The 17,947-nt window shown below is 40.2% G+C and overlaps 1 protein-coding gene across 10 annotated transcripts in view; it reads left to right on the top strand.

The window, feature by feature from the left end:
• The first annotated feature begins 640 nt into the window (after nt 1-640).
• Nucleotides 641-17,947, top strand: part of NBEA (neurobeachin) — a 514,855-nt gene continuing 497,548 nt past the window's right edge. For all 10 annotated transcript variants that reach the window (XM_074859829.1, XM_074859824.1, XM_074859821.1 and 7 more), the window contains exon 1: nt 641-1,293. In XM_074859829.1, the coding sequence (XP_074715930.1) occupies nt 1,015-1,293 (279 nt within the window). In that variant the 5' untranslated portion in view covers nt 641-1,014. The remainder of the gene's footprint in view (nt 1,294-17,947) is intronic.

The following is a 17,947-nucleotide window of genomic DNA, read 5'->3' as shown; positions in this document are numbered from 1 at the left end:
ACTTGCTAAGGCTGAAATTGCTACCCCCGTTAAAAAACAAAACAAAACAAAACCAAACCAACCAAAAGGTCCCTATCCAGCCACATTTCCTCACACAACAGTGCGGGGAAGGCACGGCAGAGACCACAGAGGATCGAAAGCGTGGGATCCGACCGAGGAGGCCAGGCGGGCCCTGCCCAGCCGCCGAGGGGCAGCCCAGGCCCTTTCACCAGCAGGGTCCCGGGGGAGGCGAGGAGGGGGCATCTCCCCGCGACGGAGGCCTGCAGCAGGCGACAGGCGCCAAGCGCCGCGGCGGCAGCCTCCAGCCCGCAGCCCCGCGGGCAGCCCGAGGGGGGCGCCCTGGGGCGGCGGGGCGAGGCCGGGGGGCGGCCCCGCGTGGAAGCGGGCGGGCGCCACCCTGTCACTTCAGGCGGCGGTGCGTAACGTCCCCGGAGCGGGTGGGCGCCGGCCCGCGGCACCCCGGCGGAAGGCGGCGGCTCCGCGCCTCAGCGCGGCCCCTCACGCCGCCGCGGTAACAGCGCGGCCCCCGTGCACCTGCTCACCTGTCTCCCGGCCGGCTGGGGGGGGGCCCGGCCCGGCCACTCCCCCCGACGGGCTCGGCGCAGGCGCCCTAGCGGCTACCGCAGGCAGGGGGCGGCAACATGGCGGCGTGAGCGGCGGCGGTTTCGGCTCCACAACAACAGCGGCAGCGGCGATCGCTCGCGCCGCCGTCGGCTCCGCGCGCTGCTCGCCTCTGCCGGGCCGGGCCGCGCCGCGCCGCGGTCGGCGGCGCCCGCTCCTCCCGCCCCGCGGCGGGGAGGCGGCCCCGGCTGGGCAGCCTTCGGCTAACGGGGCATCGGCGCCCATAATAATCCCTCATTATAGCGGAGCGGGGGAGCGGCTCCTGGGACGGTGCCTGCGCCTCGGGCCGGCTCCCTGCGGCCCCGCCGGGTGCGACTGCGGTGGATGCGTGGCTCGGCCCGGCCGGGCGGGGAGGCGGCGGCGGCGGCAGGTGCCGGTAACGGCGAGGGGTAAATGGCGAGCGAGAAGCCGGTGTCGGGGCCGGACCCGCAGCCCGCGGGACTCATCTCCGTCGGGGCCGGCGGTGGAGGCGGCGGCGGAGGCGGCGGCAGCGGCGTCGCGGTGATGGGGGAGCTGAGGGCGTCGGGCTCCGGCTCCGTGGTGCTCCCCGCGGGGATGATTAACCCGTCGGTGCCGATCCGCAATATCCGGATGAAATTCGCCGTCCTTATCGGACTCATCCAGGTCGGGGAGGTCAGCAACCGGGACATCGTGGAGACGGTGCTGAACCTGGTAAGCGGCCGGGCACCCCGCCCCGGTGACGCCCCGGCGGGCAGAGGGCCGCTGGGCACCGGCCCGCGCAGCCAACCTCCTCCCGGGGCTGCTCCCTGCTCCCCCCCGCCCCTGTGCAACCCGAAAGGGACCTTCATTTTCCCAGCCCCTGTGGCCCTCCTACACGTACGGCCCTTCTCCAACCATCTTTCCTTCCCAAACTCCTCTTGTTCCTCTCTCCTCGTTAATACCGCGACCTGCTCTTCTCCTCGTCGTGCGTATGACAGAAGCCCCCTCAGCGCTCCCTAAACTCCACGCAGGACCCTACCTAGTACAGACAGGCCACTCTTCCCCTTCCCAGTGCCTCCCCCCGGCCGCCTCCTGCAGAAGTGGAGTGTGTGCAATTCACAATGTGAAAAATAAGGAGATTTAAGTATTTTCAATTTGGGGTTTTGGATGCTGCCCTATAACCTGGTGGCTTCCTCGCTGGAAGAAGAGTGGCGTGAATGTAGTAGCTGTTTTTAATTGAAAAACATTAAAAAAGGCAGCCTGAGCTGGTATCTTTTCTTAGTGGCTGGAACATGTGAAGGGTTTAACCCTGTTAGCTCAGATCTAGTTGAGTATTTTATGTAGAGGAAGAGGGAGGAGGGAGACTTTTGCAAGGATTTAATACGCTTTAATATCTGTAATAAAGAGTTGATTGTATTGCAGTATTGTATTGGGTTACTTGTGTCTTAATAATCTGCCATGCTTTCCAAAACACATTCTTGTCTGCAAAGTAAGTTCTGTTGCTAATTTTAAGGTCTGTGCATTGCGAAATACTATTGTACACTGGTAAATGGCTTGAAACAAGGAGAAGAAACATGCTAAAATGTAGCTCCTTAGTCATCTGCTCACTTCATGGAGTGAAAGAGTTACTGCAGGACTGTATGACTTAATGTTTTTGCGCTACCTACACCAAAGCCTGAGGAACCTACAGAAGCCAAACGAGTGGATCTAAAAATGAATCACTTTCAATTATGTGCAATTTGGTGCTGCTCCTGAATGCAAGATTTGCTGCAGCAAAGCTTTTGAAGCAGTTCAGTCAATGAAATATCCTCAATTTTTGCATATAAAATATGATAGCAAAATGACTGCTCAAAACTGAATGGCAATTAATTGAAACTGCCTTTGTTTCAAATGAGTTTAATGCTTCTAACCTCCACTCATTTTATACAAAGTCATGTAAAGAATATATGTTGTTTCAAGCACTTTAAAAGGCTGTATTCTTCTGTTTGACAGTTATTTGCATTTGACCTAGCACAGACTGAATGGAAAAGCTGCAGCATGCAGGGAAAGATGTGGTGTGGTCAGATCATTTTAATATTTATGGCTTATCTGAACACACAGGGTTAAAGCCCTAATAGTTTTGTGAATATGTCAAAACAGTAATCTGGTATATTTCCCACTCCTCTCTACAAGCTGTTTGACACTTAACTGAGATGTCATTTGTAAATTTTTTTTTTGTACAAGTGTTGTACAAGTCATCATAACTTTATTGGATTATTACCCATTCCTTTAAAAGTAGCACTCGAAATAAGGGAATGACATGCAGTTATTTGATTAACTGGCTTTGTATAGATCATGACAGATAAAAAGATGTTTAATCCTTTTTTGGTTTTCTTTCTTCTTTCATTCTTCTTACTGATACTTAAGCTTATTTTAATTCTGGCTGTTAATGCATCAGCAACTGGACTAACATTGGCTTGCCTTTGGGGGGGCAGGTTGGAATGTGTTTTGGTATTTGTGTGGAGGATAGACAGTGCTTGCGTATAAGATCTACCTACTAATTAGTTCCTATTGCTGAAAGCTATGCTTATATTTAAAAATAAACACACGAGTGTTTAACAGTGCTCTCAGCATTGGGAGACGTATATGAATGTGGAACTGCTTGGGAGGCTGCTGCAGTAGCGATGCATTCTGGAGCAGTTGTTACTTAACAGATGGACTCTAATATACAATAGTCAGTATTCCCATAGCAGAGAGAGGTTATATTGTGTCTGCTAATGTTTTTCTTCTCAGGGCAGTGAATGTCACAAACTTAGGCTTCTATATTTGAAACTTAATTTACTTGCCTGTGAAACAAACATAGTGAATATGGCAGATACAAAGTAAAGCTGATGGCATATCCCTAACCTACTAAATATTATCTGATTCTCTATTAAGGATTTTAATAGCAACTTCAAATAAAATGCCGTTTTGTACTTTAGAAGCATTCTTTGGGATGTGGGTGGGGTGGAGAGAACTTGATTTGTTTTCTTTTCCTTCAGCCTTTATCTTTACTATTTCTGAATGACTTTTGATGCAAGTGTGATAATGAGGGGACAGAGCTTAAAGAGCTGATCTCAGTTTGATATGTCAGTTGATATGTTAAGTCTCAGAGAAATATAACCTATACTGTACTGTATTGGGTATCTGTAAGCCATTTAGTAATAGCTTTTTTGTTATTCTGCATAGCTGAGACTTTTTGTATTATCAGAGAGAATCAAAAGTTAAAGGTTGAGATACTTTTTTAAATTTTCTTATCTGAGATTACTGCTCTCTTCTGTTTAAAGCTTAAACAAGTCTATTAATTCTTCCTGCATCTGTGTGGAAGCAGCAGCAAATGTCTGAGACAAAACTTTGGTTTGGCTTGCTCTTGTCGTGGAGATGATCACTCTTCTTTCCTGTTAAGTTTTCCTCTTAAGGTTCTCTTGGACAGTTTTTATCTTTAAAGTTTGTTTTGGTGGCCCCACACTGTGGTCTCTATTACTGCATTTCAGATTTACTTCATGTGGTACCTTCTGATGGTGATGGACACAGTGATTTATTGTATCTGTGAGCTGATGAAGTGCTTTTTATGCAGTGCCAAAAATCTTTTTCCACATCTAATATATTGTTGGTTTTTCAGGTTAGCCAAATTTTAACAGTTGACTTTCAGCTCAGACAGTATTTTGTTCTTGGGCATGCCTATGCTGTTTATGGGATTAATTGTTTCTCTTGATGTTTTTCTTAGTGACACTTCTTTTCCTCCAAACTTACTGTGTGTTCAAAGTTCTGTTATAGTGGTGAATTTGTTTAATGGAATGTAACTTGGTAGAGTTTCTAGTATTGCTTGTGCGATTTTTTTCATTGTTTAACATTACAGTGGAATACATAATGGAGAGAGGGTTCAGCCCTTTCTATGCTAATGCCTATGAACTACTTACAGTTATTCTTAAAAAAACCTGCTAGTGTTAATACTGTGAAGGTCAGAAGATGTTAAGTCTATGAGCTGAAGGCTTTTCTAGAATGATTTTATAGAATATTGTATTCTTCTTACATTTTTGGAAGTAGGAGGGAACTGCTCATTGTACCTCATGCATTCTTCTGGGATGGTGCTTATTTTGATTTTGGTCTATGGGTTTAATATGAAGTCCCAGGTTCAGCATGCTGTTTAAGAGATGTGTGTTCACTGACCCTTGTGTACTGCAAAGCACCAAACTGGAAAAGGCTTTCCTTGCAAATAACGTAATCCTTTAATTGCTCGTAGTGATTTCTCTTTGGGGATATTTTGACACCAGTTCTATTCTTCTATTGATGAGGAGGCCTTTACCCTTTGAACAGCTCTATTAGTTTTCTTAAGGTACTGTCAAGGATGTTGTTATTGCTGTGATAGATGTGCTTGTTGTTAGTCTCCATAGTTCCTTTGCTTCCTGATACCCTTTTGTACTTATGATACATGTTAGACGGATGCTTAAAATAAAGTTCTGCACCATGTGCTCCAGCAAATATGATACTAAGGTAGAAGTGTGGGTCAGTCTGTCTGCCTGTGTATTTTTGTTTCACTTATTTCCTAGTGCAAAATTTCCACCCATGGCTTTAATTAGCTTTTCTAAAATATATATTGAATGGCCTGTCCTTTCATTATTTTTACTGGCTTGTTTCCTTAATTCTCTGCTTTTCCAGTATTTTAATGGTCTTGGGAATTTTTTCTTCAGTGTATATTTTGAACTGTCTCTTGTCTGGCCGGCTTTCATCAAACATGACTATGTGAATTGCATTGTTTCTTAGCTTTTAGAAAGCTTTCTGTGTTCCAGGTTGAATTTCCTAGAATTTTTGATTTTCAGTTTTGTAGTGCTGATTCTATGGCAGTGTGAAATAAGAAAGGTGAACAGGAAGCCGACTGATACTAAAAAATTGTGACTGGTGCTGACACATGCTGCTCGTTTTGCCTGTGCATCTTGAACAGATGATGTAATGCAGATTTGAACAGATTTCAATCTGATACAGGTGTAGCTGACCGGGGTTCTCCTTGTGCAATCTGGAAAGCTTTTATATATGTTTTATCAGGCTACAGAGTGCTTATAAGAAGTAGGTCAAACACCAGGCATAGTTCAGAAAGTCTCTTGCTGTTCTTGTTGACTACAGCCCACGCTTCTGCCTAGCTCTTCTCATTTTCTTGGCTGTTCCATCCTACTTCAGTGTTAGTCACCCATCACAAGAGGTAAGCCATTTTTTTAGTGCTCTGTCACATTGTGTACTTGTAGGAGTGGCATTTGCAGCTTTAGAGCAAATGGGTTGGATTATGTGAGAGATCATTCTCGTCTTTCCATAGTAGTGGTCATAAGAAAAAATGTAAAGGGACACAAACATTGGTTGAGGGTGGTCTTGAGCTAAAGTTGGCTTTTGATATTTGAGGTTTTTTGAATCCATTTACAGCTTTGGTTGCTGCAGCATCCTGTGGCACAGTTCTGCTCTTGTGTGGGGAGGAAGAATCACTTTTGTTCACTGGATGCTGTTGTACTCTGAGAAAGCGTGGGCCTCATGAGCTGTAGCCTCTATCATATGACTTCTGTTTCTCTTGCGGAGCCAGCTTTGCAGGGTTGAGAATCTTATTCTGTTTTCTTGGTGGAAACCTTCCCATTTTTGTAGTATAATTGCTGATAGTATTCAAAAAAGTGAAGTTTGTGGGTATTTTGAAATTGTTACTTTTTTTCCTTTGGTATGTTTTTGTGTGTGTGTGATTTTTGTTTTAGGTAGTACTTAACTGGAGGTGGCAGTTCTTGTGCAAGTTACTGTCTGTCCCACCAGACCCTTTTTATCCTGCTCATATTATCTCCAACTAAGTTATGGTGGGGTGTTACTGTAGAAGCTACCAGAGCCATATGAAAAGAGCAGTATCCAATGCGAGAGTTTGTAATAGCATTCCATGGGTGGCTACTTAAGAGTACTGTAGCTGTTGCCAATCTAATACCTTCATGGAAAACTTAGTTGTGATTACAGAAAATCTTTGAATGACTGATCGTTTAATTTCTTTTAGTGTAACTGATTGCTTTTGGCCTTTTATCTAATCTTTGACAGTAGGTGTTTATGGGTGGAAGTTTTTTTCAATCCTGTATTGGTCATGAAGGACTAGTGATATCTCAGCAGGTGGCTTGGAATCCATTGTGGTTCTGGTATGATGGATTGATACATTTCTATAGGTGATAACTTTTTAAAATCTGTCATGGTGAGCATACCGAGTATTCCTTACCGCTTAACTCTGAACAGCTATTTTCTACTTAGCTTTACATCTTATTTGTCTTTACAGGATTCAGTTCATGGATTATAAGGGAGGTGAATACCTAAAGGCTTCTTTATTATTTTTGTCACACTGAAGGAATAAAGTTGAGACGTATTAATACAACACCTCCAATTTTTGGCCTTTGCCTACTCCCACCTGAGACCCTACCTATGTTTTATCCCGCTGCATCAAGCAAAGGGTTAGCACCCCTCTTGATCAAGATGATATTTTTACAAAATCATGGCCTGATTCCCTATGTAAACCATGTGTTTTACAAGACTAAGCATTTAGCTGTGTACTCAGTTATACACTAATTTTTCTCTTCCCTATATATTTTCCCTCAGTGTCTCCCCTGCCCCTTGGCTTTCAGATGAGTACTCAAAGGGGTAGAAGTCAAGGGACGTGGGTCATTACATTCACGAGATTGATGTCTAGGAGGCTGTGGTGCAGTTTTTTCTTTCATGTTAATGCTTTTCAGTGTCTCCGCTCATACTCTTCAAATATATGAATTACTGTCCATATTACATCCATAAACCACCACCCCAAAACCAACACCCAGAAACTGCATGATCATGAAATCCTCCTGAAGCGTCTGTTCCCCTTTCATGCCATATTGAATTTAATCAAAGTAGAATGAAATCTGTGATTGCGTTAGTACCAAACCTGGGACTTTTGTATCCTGATAAATACTGTGCACAGTGTTAACACAGCTGTGTTAACTTAATAAACTATCCAAGCTATTTTAAATCAATCTCTTAATCTTACCTCTTCATTACTTGTTATGGCACTTTTTTGTTTTTCTATCTTAGCCTGTCTCAATAAACCTACCATTTCAAATCAACTTGTGTTTTTCTCCTGTTACTACAGCATTTTGTAACACTTTACACATAATAGTATCATTGCAGCTACCTCATTAGTTGATACCTTGTGTGTGCCTTATGGCCAGAGGTCAGTGTAGTAGTCTGTGTTTATGTTGATGAAGATCTATTTATTTCATAATGGAATTTGATCCTTAATTGCCATTCATATGTTTGGAAATACCCCATTGTGGAGTTTTATTAGTTCTTGCACAGACAGAACCCTTAAGCTTTAAGTCTGAATCATATTTAGAATTTGGTTTTACAGTCAGAGACAGCAGATCTTTTGAAACATGAGTTTTGAATTTGATGATCTGTCTCCCATTTCTGTATTGCAAAAGCTTGGCTTGCATGTGCTATGAATGATACCATATTCAATATATGATATTCAGCATAAAGATAACAAACAATTTTTAAAAAAAGGGATTATTTGTGGAGAGTCACATATTGCTTCCTTAATGATAGAAATACCTGTTTTAACTATAGGATTATGATGGATTTCACCTATTTGAACTATAGTTTCATAACTTCCAATTTAGGAAGATTAATAATGTTTTTCTCTAAGAGAAAGATTATCTGTTATTTCCAGTAGAGAAGCACTTCCACTTCTAATCAACCTACTGACTCACTGCTAAAACTTGTGTTCTGGTAATTTTTGCAGTTTAGAGTTTGTTCTACTTTTGAAGTACATGGAAAATAATAATCTTCAATAGCTAGGTAAGTAGTTTTGGTGTTACTGAGATTTATACCAGTGATGTTGACTCATTTATATTAATGCAAACCTATAATGTGACTACCCTGCTTTAATATAAAATTGGGTTGCATCAGTGAAATTGTTCCAGCATAACAATTCACTGAAAGCTTGCATAAATGTGAATACTGCTTATGCTGTTCAACAGCTTACAAATGCTTGACTTCTATATTTGGAAAATGATGTTTCTTTCATTGCCTTTTTGTTTACAGTTGGAAGCCTTTCTTAACTATGGAGAATAGGTATCAGGTTTTGGAATTAGCTGAAAGTGAGATAGGGCGAGGTATTCACTTAGAAGTGAAATTGTTATTCATACCATGCTTTTTGGTACCTGATGGCTTTTGTAGTACTGGAACGGTGTAGACAGAAGAATGGAAATAGTCATTCTTTGAGTAAAGATTTCTAAACTAACTCCAGTACCAGCAATATGACATAATCAGTTTTACTTGATCTCACTTTTTTTTTCACTTTTAAATCTTTATATTCTGTGACAAATACTCAATTACGTAAAATTTTCTAACTTTTATTAACTTTTGCCTGCTTTAAGAGCCACTGTAACAGGGTTTTTTTCATTTTTGGCTCTTTTATTTTGTAAAAATGAAAGGTTTTGAATATTTATAAACAACATGTCCTTTGATTCACAAGGGAGCCTGTACAAACCTATTGAAACAAAGACTCTTTCCTACTACAGAATTATAGAAAAAAGTAAGATATGCTTTCATTAAATATAGAATAGTAGCCATGAAATACATGTTCAAGCTAGTAATGAACTGACTGAAGCCAAGCCCTGTCTTGGATTGCTCATGCCTAACTGATTAGAGTTTGCTCTTACTCTTTAGCAATACTTTGTGTAGCTCACTGCATCCAAAAAATATTTACTGATTTAACTGTGAGCTACAAATGTTTCTGTGTCACTTTTAGTGTTAAAAGCCTTCAATTAAAAAAAACAATAGAAAAAAAAAAGATTACTTTGAAATCAGGGGAGCATTCTCACTTAAAGTTGAATTTATGTTTTATACCTAGCAGAATGGAGTTGCTTTCTGCCCCTTCCAATAGAGCATATACATCAGAATGTAGCTACAGAGTTTTCTCATCTCCAGTTGTGTAATATCTCCCTAATGTGAGCAAATGTGAACTAGTATATCTGAGGATGCTGTGCAGGTGGTCTGGAGAATTGACTTGGAGATTCAGCATCTTTGCAGAAGGGCATTAGCTGCAGCTTTTTAATTGCAGAAATTGGAATGTTGAGAGAAGGGGGCAAGAGCTGTTGCCCGAAATGAGAAGAAGCAGCCAATTTTGTAGGAAGAAAGCAGCTTTATCCCTCTTAAAATTGTAATTTTTATCTTAATAAATGAAACTTATCAAGGGGCCTATGGAAACTGCATTGTGGCTATGTGAAGTTACGGAAAGAGGAAGGAGGTAAAGAATCTTACCAAGTGGTGTGCTATACTTTCATGCCTGGTGACTTTTGCTGTTTTCTTTTGAGATTGAGAGTTCCAACAAAAGCCATCACTGTAAATACAGTGTTTATATGTCCAATAGGATTGTTTTCCTCAACACGTTCCTCCATGAGCAAGAAGTTTGCTGACATTGTCAAAAAAATAATATCAGCACCCTCTCTTTTCCTTCTGTTTACTCCAGTGGAATACCTTATCTGTTTTGGTAAATGGCAAGGTGTGTGGTATTTCTAAGTCATATCTGTGACTGATGACTACATGGTTGTTAATATTTGTATGCTGAATAGCTGAAACTTATGGAAACATTTGTTTAAGACTGCATTGGACTGAATAAGGTCTTCCAAGCAAGATTCTCAGGAGGTGGGAGCTACTTCAGTCTTCTAATTCTTTTTCTGATTAGAGATTAAAGAGATTTCTGGAGCCCCTGTCTCATGTTTTAGTCTCTGGGGATCCAAAAATCTCCTTTGCTGCTGCTTCTGTGTGTTCAGCTATGGCACGTATACCTCCAAACAACCTGCAGAAGTCTTTTTTGTTTGTTTGGTTTGTTTTATGCAGCTTTTAGGTGATTTGAAAGACTTTCTCATCTACTCTCATGGAAATGTTGCAGCCTCCGTTGCATCTTTTGATATCTTAGCATTATGTGAATGCAGAAATAGACTTACAAGAAGAGCCTCTTAGAGTTGCATCTACTATCCAAGGCTGAAATGAATTGAGTACATCTGAAAAGAAACTTCAGCATACTGTCCTGTTGCTCATATGCAACACATTTTTTTCTCTTGTCAAAATCATGTTAATGATCATGCCTTTCCATTCTTGTCTTTGGCACTAACACTACAACATCCTCCTGAAACTTAATTGTCAGAGCACTTTCATAAAATAGCAGAATCACAGAAATTTCAAAGAATTGTAGAACAGTTAAGGATGGAAGTGACCTCTGGAGGTCTCTAGACAAAAATCCATGCTCAAAGCAGGATCTGTTAGATAAAGTTGCTGAGGGCCTTGTCTGGCTGGTTTTGGGGTACTTCTAAGGATGGAGACTCCCATGTCAAGTTTTTAGTTAAATGTAAGTGGAGTTTCCTGTGCCCATTGCTACTTGGTTGCTGTTGAGTTTGGTTCCCTTGCCTCTACTTCCTGCCCACCTACCCGCCCTGCAAATAAATACACATACACATTTATAAGATCTCTTCAAACCTTCTCTTCTTAAGGCTAAACAATCCCAGCTCTCTACAGCCTTTCTTTGAATGTCAGATGTTCCGATCCCTTAATCATTCGCACATTTAGATCTTTATTCTCCTTGTGCAGATAATAGTGGTCCCTTTCCAAAAAGTGGGAGGTGGAGTCTGGGAAGCCTTTTAATTATAGCAACCTTTTTCCTCATCTCACAGTATGAGCTGCAATATCTACCACAAATAATCCAGTCAATATTGCTGTGCCTAACCCAGCAAAGGACAATTTGCACCACATGCAGCCAAGAAAGAAAACAGACCTCTGTGAGCCACAGCAGTGAGTGTTTACTTTTCATCTCTTGTGCCCGTTTGTTAATAGATAGCCTTGGATGAAACACACAAACCCAAGAGTGTCTGTCAGTTCTGCAAATCACAGTTATGGCTATAGGTAAGCTTTATTTCTTGGATTTCAGAAATATAAAATGTAGCTACATTTGATATTTTGCTGAAAATGTATAAAGTTAATATTAATGGCTTAATACTGAGTTAATGAAACTCTGTAGCTCTTAAAGTATACTATAAATACTACATTCTTCAACAAATTAGCATGAATTGAAGTTAAACTAGAAGAGCTATTAGCATAGTCTTCAAAGTTGCAGATGTTTGATATCAGAAGGAAAAAAATACTAATATTCAGCATAGAGCCAAAGCTGTTGAAGTTCTGCATTGAGTTTGTTGAATAGATTCATGACTTTATATATAGTCTAATATTTATAGATTAAATGTTCCATAGCACTTTATGTGCATATAACTATATGTAACTTAGAAACTGTAATATATTAAGCAAAGGTGACTGTGTAACAAAATTTTTATAGTTCATGTTTCATGTAAAGAAAATAATTATTTTGTTCAAAGTAACATAATGTACAACAATAAACACATTGAGACTGGAACAATGTGTAGGCTTAGTCACTGAGAGGAAGTCAGTCTTCGACAGTTGAAACAGTATAGTATTTGACATTTTAAAGGTAGTACTCAGTGAATAGGAGTTGATACTCTCTTTAAAACAGACTGTTCTCCAGTGAAGGAGTTGATAGTTACAGGTTTTTCCTAAAATCCAGAAGCAGGTTATTCCCACTTCTCACAGTCATGATTTCCCTTGTTACTAGTATAAATGGTTTTTATAACAAGGGAAAATTAATTATAGTAAAATAGCTTATGTGATTTTTGTTGTTCCTAAAAAAAATGATTAAATTCTATTTAAAAATAAATCTGGATCTACTTGCTTTGTTTCATGTTCTGGTTCAGTTAAAAAAATAGTTTTCAAGTCTGTAATCCTTTTTCTGTCTTGAAGGTGTAGTTTACTATGTAAGTTTTCACTTTTTCAGATATCCAACAGCTGAAACTAATGCAAATACATGTAAAACATGTATTAAGAGCCTTTGGTATAACTACAAGCAACAGTCAAAAGGAAGCAGAAGTTTCAACAGACTGAGGCTAGACCATACAAGCTGATACTTTTTAGGTCTGTCAAAGCTGATACTTCTCCAGTTGAGTTTGTTCCTAAAAGTATCAGCACACAAAAAATTTAGGTGTTTAGCTATTAAAAAATGATACTGCTGAAAGGTATCTTTACATTTAGAAAAACTCTTAACATAATGAATAGAAAATCCTGAGTACAACAGGTTATCTTCTCTCAGTGATGCAGTGTCTGCCTGGATTTACAGAGACCTTGAAATGACTGGTTATATGATGTCTTATTAATTTTTGAGGTGTCTGAGGGAATTACCACCATCAATACCAGAGTCTAAGCCCACATTGTGGGCTTCAAAATGCTTTAAGTGTTGAATTTTTTAAGAAATCATTCTCTTAAACTAAACTTAAAGCAGTTAAGAGGTTTCAGAATGTAAATAGGAAATACCTTTTTTTAATATAGTACAGATTTAAGTTTGTCACAGATTTGATTTGTGATTCTAGCCTATCCTCTGAAGTTAGAATGGCTGGAAATACTTGTATTTGAGCTCTTCTTCTGCACTAGTTATGACATAACTGGTTTAAGTCAGTTGAGCTCTGTTTTAGCCAAAATGTACTTCACCCTGAAGAAAGAGTAGCACATATGTATTTTCTTCTGGCTGAGATCAATCCTAAATGTGTCTTGTACCAAAACCTGATATTATCCAGATGTGCAGAAAAAGCCGTAAGAAGCTCAAAGTCCTTTCTGGAGGTCAGAGGAATCTTGGGAGCACTTTGTTTCAATTATGATTTCAAAATTCTCCTCTCATATGCGGAGTTTTACTCATATGTGGAGCTACAATAGATTTTAAGGCTTCCTCGGTAAGGAAGCTGGTAAAGCAACCTGAACGAAACTGGTGCCAGCCTGCTAATATAGGAATTCAGTTTTCTGAACTCTGTCCATGGTCATGTTATGTCTTTCTGTATTACCATCTCTTAAAGTGTTGTGTTTCCCCCAGCCCCTCATAGGTACTAGGACTTTTTGGGGTGTGTGGCATTTTTGAGGATGAGGATTGGGATTTTTTTGCTTAAGTGGTACATCTGAACTGGCTATGTACGTTTTTGCTGCATTAGTTTTTAAAAAATATTTGGTTTAAAATTTCCTTACGCGTGCATTTTGTAGAGTATGAGCTGTTGTGGAGACCACAAACATCATAGTACAAGAAGGACGTGGTACAAGCTACAGCTGACAGTGCAGCCAATGTGAATTTTGATTTAAAATTCCTTTAAGAAATCCTGAAGATTTCTTGGGAGATAGGAAGGAATTGTTTGTGGTCTAAAACCAAATCCCAACTTAAGAAAAACTCCTTGGTGTTTCTATTTATTTAGAAAATTGAAAGCCAACTAAATAGTCTATACTTAGTTTAGCAAAATGAGATCTTTAAAACACTATAATGAAAGGCTACTAAGGCATTATTAAAAATTAATACAGCCAAGAGAGTTATTGAGAAAAGTAGCATTTAGCAGTAATTGTTAATACATTTTGGTACTGCTATATGGTAAGTAGCTTCCAGCTTCTTAATCCGTGTTCAGTTCCCCCAGTAATATTTTTAATGATTTTTTCAACATTTTTTTTCTTCTCATATATTTGTAAGAGTAACCATTCTATGTCAGTACATTTGTACTGTGACTGAAAACAAAGACTTGTCTGAAGTCTTTTATTATAAGCATCAAAGTAAGCTGTAGAGAAAAAATACTTTAAGTAATCAGACTGATCTTTGGGGAGTAAAATGTCATAGAAAAAACTATATTATGATGCTTTGTGGGGACAAAGTGTGGGGTAGTGCTCAGGTTCTGAAGGTGTTGGGGTTTGAGGGATTGGAGTGATATAGTCCTGGTCTCAGACAATGTATAGGGTTTGTGTGGCAAGGTTTTGGTAGCTGTGGGGGGCTGAAGGGGTGGCTCCTGCTAGAAGCTTCCCCTGTGTCAAACAGAGCCAATGCCAGCCGGCTACAAGATGGACCAACTGCTGGCCAAGGCCAAGCCCATCGGTGATGGTGGTAGCACCTCTGGGATAACATATTTAAGAAGGGGAAAAAAAAAACAACCTGGGCAATAGTAGCTGGAGAGAGAAGTGAGAATATATGAGAGAAACAACTCTGCAGACACCAAGGTCGGTGAAGGAGGAGGGGAAGAAGGTGATGCAGGCACCAGAGCAGAGATTCCCCTGCAGCCCGTGGTGCAGCCCATGGTGAGGCAGCTGTGCCCCTGCAGCCCACGGAGGTTAACGGGGGAGCAGATCTCCACCTGCAGCCCGTGGGGGACCCCACGCCAGAGCAGCTGGATGTCTGAAGGAGGCTGTGACCCCATGGTGAGCCCACGCTGGAGCAGGCTTCTGGCAGGACTTGTGACCCCATGGGGGACCCATGCTGGAGCAGTCTGTTCTTGAAGAACTGCAGCCTGTGGGAAGAACCCACACTGGAGAAGTTCATGGAGAACTGTTCCCTGTGGGAGGGACCCCACACTGGAGCAGGGGAAGAGAGTAAGGAGGAAGGAGCTGCAGAGACAACATGTAATGAACTGACCCCAACCCCCATTTTTGTCCCCCTGTGCCACTTGGTTGGAGGAGGTAGAGAATTTGGGAGTGAAGTTGAGCCCAGAAAGAAGGGAGAGGTGGGGGGAAGATTTTGTTTTATTTTCTCATTATCCTACTCTGATTTGGTCAGTAATAAATGAATTTCCCCAAGTTGAGTCTGTTTTGCTCATGACGGTAATTGCTGAGTGATCTCTCCCTGTCCTTATCTCAACTGATGAGCCTTTCAGTGTATTCTTCTCCCCCTTTCCATCTGAAGAGGAGTGAGAGAGTGGCTTGGTGGGCACCTGGTGTCCAGCCAGGGTCAACCCACCACAGAGAGATAGGTTTTATTTAAATGATGGAAACATTTTGAAATACGATTCTTAAGGAGGTACAGAAAACCTGTGGGTTAAAGAATTTTGTTTATGGTTGTAAACAGAATTACGTTTTTATGCAGAGATTGATCGATGTGCACTACCACTCATTTCTCTGTATTTCAACAAATAGCTGTTTTTCAGCTTTTGAAATCTGTGGACTTTCTTCATTGCGTTGACGTTTGAAGTGGTGAGGTATAATTAAAAAAAAATCAATTGATACTAGAGGTGTAGTTATTCATACTGGCTGTCCTAGATGCACTGCCATTTCTGATACACAGATAGGTTCTGACTAGTTAAAAGAATTAATGGTGGCGTGCAGCTCTTCAGCAACTCCAGTGCCACCTCTGGAAAGTCTTGTTTGACAGAGAAGAATCAGCTTGTTCTCTCATGCAGGTTGGTGAAGTCTCTTTTCATACATTTGAAGCTATTTAGAGACTTCTTGGAGGACAGTGTTACCAGTAAACAGCTTGTATTAAACTTTTTATGTCACTAATCCCACATTCTACTTCAATGCGATGTGGATAAAAGCGCTTACGTTTCATGCTCTATAGCTTTTACTTACACATCTAGGGATTATTTCCTAGTTAAGTGGCACCCCTTGTGTGATACATCCACCGGAAATGCATGTCCAGCTTTCACACAGAAGGCTTGGAATTTGGATCTTGTAGGATTTGTATCTCATAGCTCTATTGTGCTTTTTAAGTCCCTGGCTGAACAGAAAGAAGAGTATAACTGTTCTTCTTGTAGGGAGTTCATAGTGATTGGGATGTTTTACCCTGGCTTGGAATATTATAAATAAGTGTTCATTAAAGTGTTTTCTTTTTCAAGTCTGTCAAACAGCTGCTGCTATTTAAAACTCTTTTGTATGGGAAAAAACTTTAATGTATTTGTTATGGTGGTTGAATAGTAAGTTACAATTTAAATGTAACAAACAAATGAACAGGACCTTTATAAGTTTGTCAGTTCTGGATATGTTCAAAATGCACCCAACTAGTTTTTAGTTAAGCATCATACTGCCATGTCACAGTTACTGTGAGATTTCTTTTTTTAACTGGGAGGCTAGAAGGTTTTTCTAATTTTTTTTTTTTTTTTTTGTAGAAGAAAGGATCAGGGCCATGTTTGAACTCCTTCCGTCTTATCACTATCATATAGTATATTTTGTTTTGGTTGACTGCCAGAGACCAGTGTATGTCTGTGTTATACCTGGAAACATTTCATTGTCTTTATCTGTATTTGGTAGTTATACCATGGATGCCTACATAAGATTTTCTTTGTATAGGTGAGGTAAAAAGCACACAAAGTTAAATAATGTTAAAATTTCATTCAATTCCTTTTTTCCTTGCACAGGGCCAGTTAAGACTTTCACAGATGTCTGGCACATTTAATTGCAAACTATGATTGAACGGCACACACATTGTTTCATTGAATCATCTTTTCTTCTTTAAAAATTCATGGCAAAAAGGAAAGAAAATGGTGAACATCAGTACATTATAAATGTAAATATAAGCATTTGGAGGCCCTTCTGCGTTAGGGAAGAAATGTTAATGTAGATGTTGTTATCCAGCTTTGAATCACAGAATTCTGAAGCCTTAAAGATGAACTATGAAGGTTGGTCAAAATGAGAAAAAAAGAGCCTAGATCAGTTACAGAATGTTAAATCATGACTCAGAACAATTTAGAATGGAAGGCCTCTTATTACTGGTAGTCAAATCTGAGAAAGCATGTATTCAAGTGTAGACTTTGGGGGAGGGCATGATGGAACACGTGCAGATCTAAAAATCTGATACCCTTCAAATATTGTGAATAAAATTTGCTCATTTGAGCTGAAATGGCTCTACAGAGCTGTTTACAGTAAAAAAGTAATAAAAAAAGCTACATGTCTGCTCTAAGTAATCAGATAAAACTGTATTAAAAAAAGGATATATCTGTTTAGTGAGGCACTATTAGTTGTTTTAGACATTTATTGGCCAATAATTTCTTTGTCATTTTTCAGTTGGTTGGACTTTACTTTCTTCAGAATGGAAATTTTGAATTAATGTACTTAAAGATTCACTTTTTCAATACTTTACCATCTTCACTATTTAAATACGATTGCATTTTTAAAGTCTTCTTTTGATCTGCAATAGTGCAGTTCACTGTAATCCTTGTCATAAGTGATGTCAAACAGTAGGTTATGGCTTTACTTTCAAATTAAGTAAAAATTGAATTGTCATGGAGAACAAGTGTTGAAGATGCATTTCAATGACTGTATTTGTGGAGTACTGGGTAGACACTGTTAGAAAAGGAAACAGAAACAAAGTATCTGATGCAGGCTTTCAGTCTGTTTTCTTTTTCTCTTCTGTAGGCTCCTCCGGTTAGATTTACATATGTTCTCCCTTCAGCTTCCATAGCATTACCATTACAGCTTATCTGTAGCTAAAATTATTGTTGTTTTGGTTTTTTTTTTTCAAAATTCTTATTTTAAATCATTCTTCAAA

This window comes from Strix uralensis, chromosome 2 (assembly GCF_047716275.1).
Source record: "Strix uralensis isolate ZFMK-TIS-50842 chromosome 2, bStrUra1, whole genome shotgun sequence".
NCBI classification, from domain to species: Eukaryota; Metazoa; Chordata; class Aves; order Strigiformes; family Strigidae; genus Strix; species Strix uralensis.
This window is presented reverse-complemented; position numbering and strand designations above follow the sequence as displayed.